General features: G+C 45.3%; 2 protein-coding genes across 2 annotated transcripts in view; one reads left to right on the top strand and one right to left on the bottom strand.

The window, feature by feature from the left end:
* LOC134182827 (peroxisomal sarcosine oxidase-like) overlaps positions 1-2,500 on the top strand; it is a 9,063-nt gene that overhangs the window by 250 nt on the left and 6,313 nt on the right. The window contains exon 3 of the mRNA XM_062650269.1: positions 234-382. Within this exon, the coding sequence (XP_062506253.1) occupies positions 234-382 (149 nt within the window). The remainder of the gene's footprint in view (positions 1-233; positions 383-2,500) is intronic.
* The window catches only part of LOC134182826 (uncharacterized), a 1,920-nt gene continuing 771 nt past the window's right edge, over positions 1,352-2,500 (bottom strand). The window contains exon 1 of the mRNA XM_062650267.1: positions 1,352-2,500. This exon is cut by the window's right edge and continues 771 nt beyond it. Within this exon, the coding sequence (XP_062506251.1) occupies positions 1,452-2,500 (1,049 nt within the window). The 3' untranslated portion in view covers positions 1,352-1,451.

Below are 2,500 nucleotides of genomic sequence, written 5' to 3'. Positions count from 1 at the left end.
GTGTGTGTGTGTGTGTGTGTGTGTGTGTGTTGTGTGTGTGTGTGTGTGTGTGTGTGTGTGTGTGTGTGTGTGTGTTTGTGTGTGTGTGTGTGTGTGTGTGTGTGTGTGTGTGTGCGTGCGTGCATGTCTGTCTGTCTGTCTGTCTGTCTGTATGTATGTATGTATGTATGTCTATCTGTTCGTGTGTGTGTGTGCTTGTGCGTGTGTTCTCTTTACTGATGTGTGTGTTGCAGTTTGATGCATTGCATACACGTGGTAGTTCCCACGGTGCTAGTCGCATTACCAGGATGGCATACGACCGTCATCATTATGCCGAGATGATGAAGGAAGCATTTCCTATGTGGGACGAGATCGAGAAAGAATACGGACAGCAAATATTTGTGTAAGTTTGTTATTAGGAAATAGACAGCCAGCCAGACCAACAGACAGACTGACTGACTGGCTGGCTGGCTGGCTGGCTGGCTGGCTGGCTGGCTGGCTGTCGGATATATTTCAGATATAACTAAACAGCCAAATATACAGAAATCACTGATATGCTAAACTAGAATGTAGACAGCTACAGTCACCAAACGTAATCCATACGTATAATAATTTACTAACTGTCAAAATTATGAAGCCCAAATAGACTGGGCATCCCAGTCTTGACCGTGATTGTATGGTCTCCTTGAGTTGGTAAGCCTGTCAATCTTCCTTAATAGGACCCTTGAATTGCACTTTTGAATCTGAACAGAGATGCGCTTACGCCAAAAATTTATGAAGTCAGCCATGTTGGATTTTCCAACAGCATCCCTAGATTTTCTCGAAAGTACCCTTAAGTAATCGACAGCTTTCTCACCCCAGCAGCCAAAGTGCTCGAAAACTAGAGGTGTGAATGCTGGTGAGTCACCACTTGCTAGACGTTCCTGATCATATTTTGAAAACTTGAGGTCCTCACGTTTTTTTGCAGCAAATCCGCAGATTCGAGCTGTTCGTTTCAGATAGTCTTTGCTCCAGGGGTGGGCGAATGAAACATCTAGATCTAGAGATGAGCCATTTTCGCTGTCAAATACGACGATATCAGGCCTATCATGGCTGGCTGGCTGGCTGGCTGGCTGGCTGGCTGGTGGATATATTTCAGATATAACTAAACAGCCAAATATACAGAAATCACTGATATGCTAAACTAGAATGTAGACATCTACAGTCACCAAACGTAATCCATACGTATAATAATTTACTAACTGTCAAAATTATGAAGCCCAAATAGACTGGGCATCCCAGTCTTGACCGTGATTGTATGGTCTCCTTGAGTTGGTAAGCCTGTATGCTGGCTGGCTGGCTGGCTGGCTGGCTGGCTGGCTGACTGACTGACTGACTGACTGACTGACAAAGATCATTTATTGAACATACAAGGCACTACGTACATCATAGGAAGTCGAAACATAATAGTCGCTACTGAAATCTAAAACCCACTAATGAATGCTACTTTGAAGTTCGCAGTCTAAAGCTATATCAGCACTAGAACTTTGTAAATGAAGTCTGTCAATCTTCTTCAGCAAGACTTTAGCATTGCATCTCTGTAGGATTACACTCAATTTTTTTCTCCAGTAGGAACGGAATTCAGCCTTGTTGCATTTTCCGTCGCTGTCCCTTGATCGCAATGACAAAGTGTTCAGGTAGTCTGTCGCAGTATTCCCCCAGTGACCGAAATGTTCAAAGACTAACGGCGCAAAGTTAGGGGTGGAACCTCCAGGTAAAAGATCTTTTAAGTATTTGGCCTTCTTCTTTTCTTCTCTTCTGGATGCAGCACATCCACTTTCACTACTCGACCTGGGAAAAGCTTCGCAGCTCCAAGGGTGGGAGAGTGAAATATCAAGGTCAATGTTAGAACCATCTCCAGCATCGAAAACCACAATGTCCGGTCGATTACTATTGTTTGTGTACCTGTCTCGCACTTCTTTTCTGTGGTGAAGACCCACCTCCTTGAGGCACTCGCACCAGCCTGCTACGACACTGTCATGTTGCCATACAGGTCCACCCCCGTGTTTGCAGGTCAAGAAATGGTATCCATAATCATCTGCTTCTTTCCCACACTCACAAATAGGTGCCAGGGACTTGAAGGGCATTGGGCATCCCAGCCTCAGAAGAGCCGCTAACCGAAATTCGGAAGGCTTAAATGCAAGCCTATCTGAGGAAGGTGCTGCCTCTAGCCATGAGCCACTTCCAGGACCTTGAATCGACCTTAGACGAGCAGCCTGATGTTGATCCTGAGATTGATCCAGAAGGTGTTGAAGACTAGTTGTAGATAACTCGTCCGTGATGCGATGTTGTAGCTTGATGGGCTGATCGGTTAAGTCAGTGAAGCAAACCCCTCCAAGGGTGCTTGGCGTGCCCGCCAAGAGAGAATCGATATGCTGCTTAGCTTCTTTTAGATTCTGTCCAGTTGCGCCCAGATTGTCTAATATTGACTGTGAGCTTTCCCAGATATATGAGAATCTTTTCGGCAGTATTGCTGATGAGT

This window comes from Corticium candelabrum, chromosome 8 (genome assembly GCF_963422355.1).
Source record: "Corticium candelabrum chromosome 8, ooCorCand1.1, whole genome shotgun sequence".
NCBI lineage: Eukaryota > Metazoa > Porifera > Homoscleromorpha > Homosclerophorida > Plakinidae > Corticium > Corticium candelabrum.
This window is presented reverse-complemented; position numbering and strand designations above follow the sequence as displayed.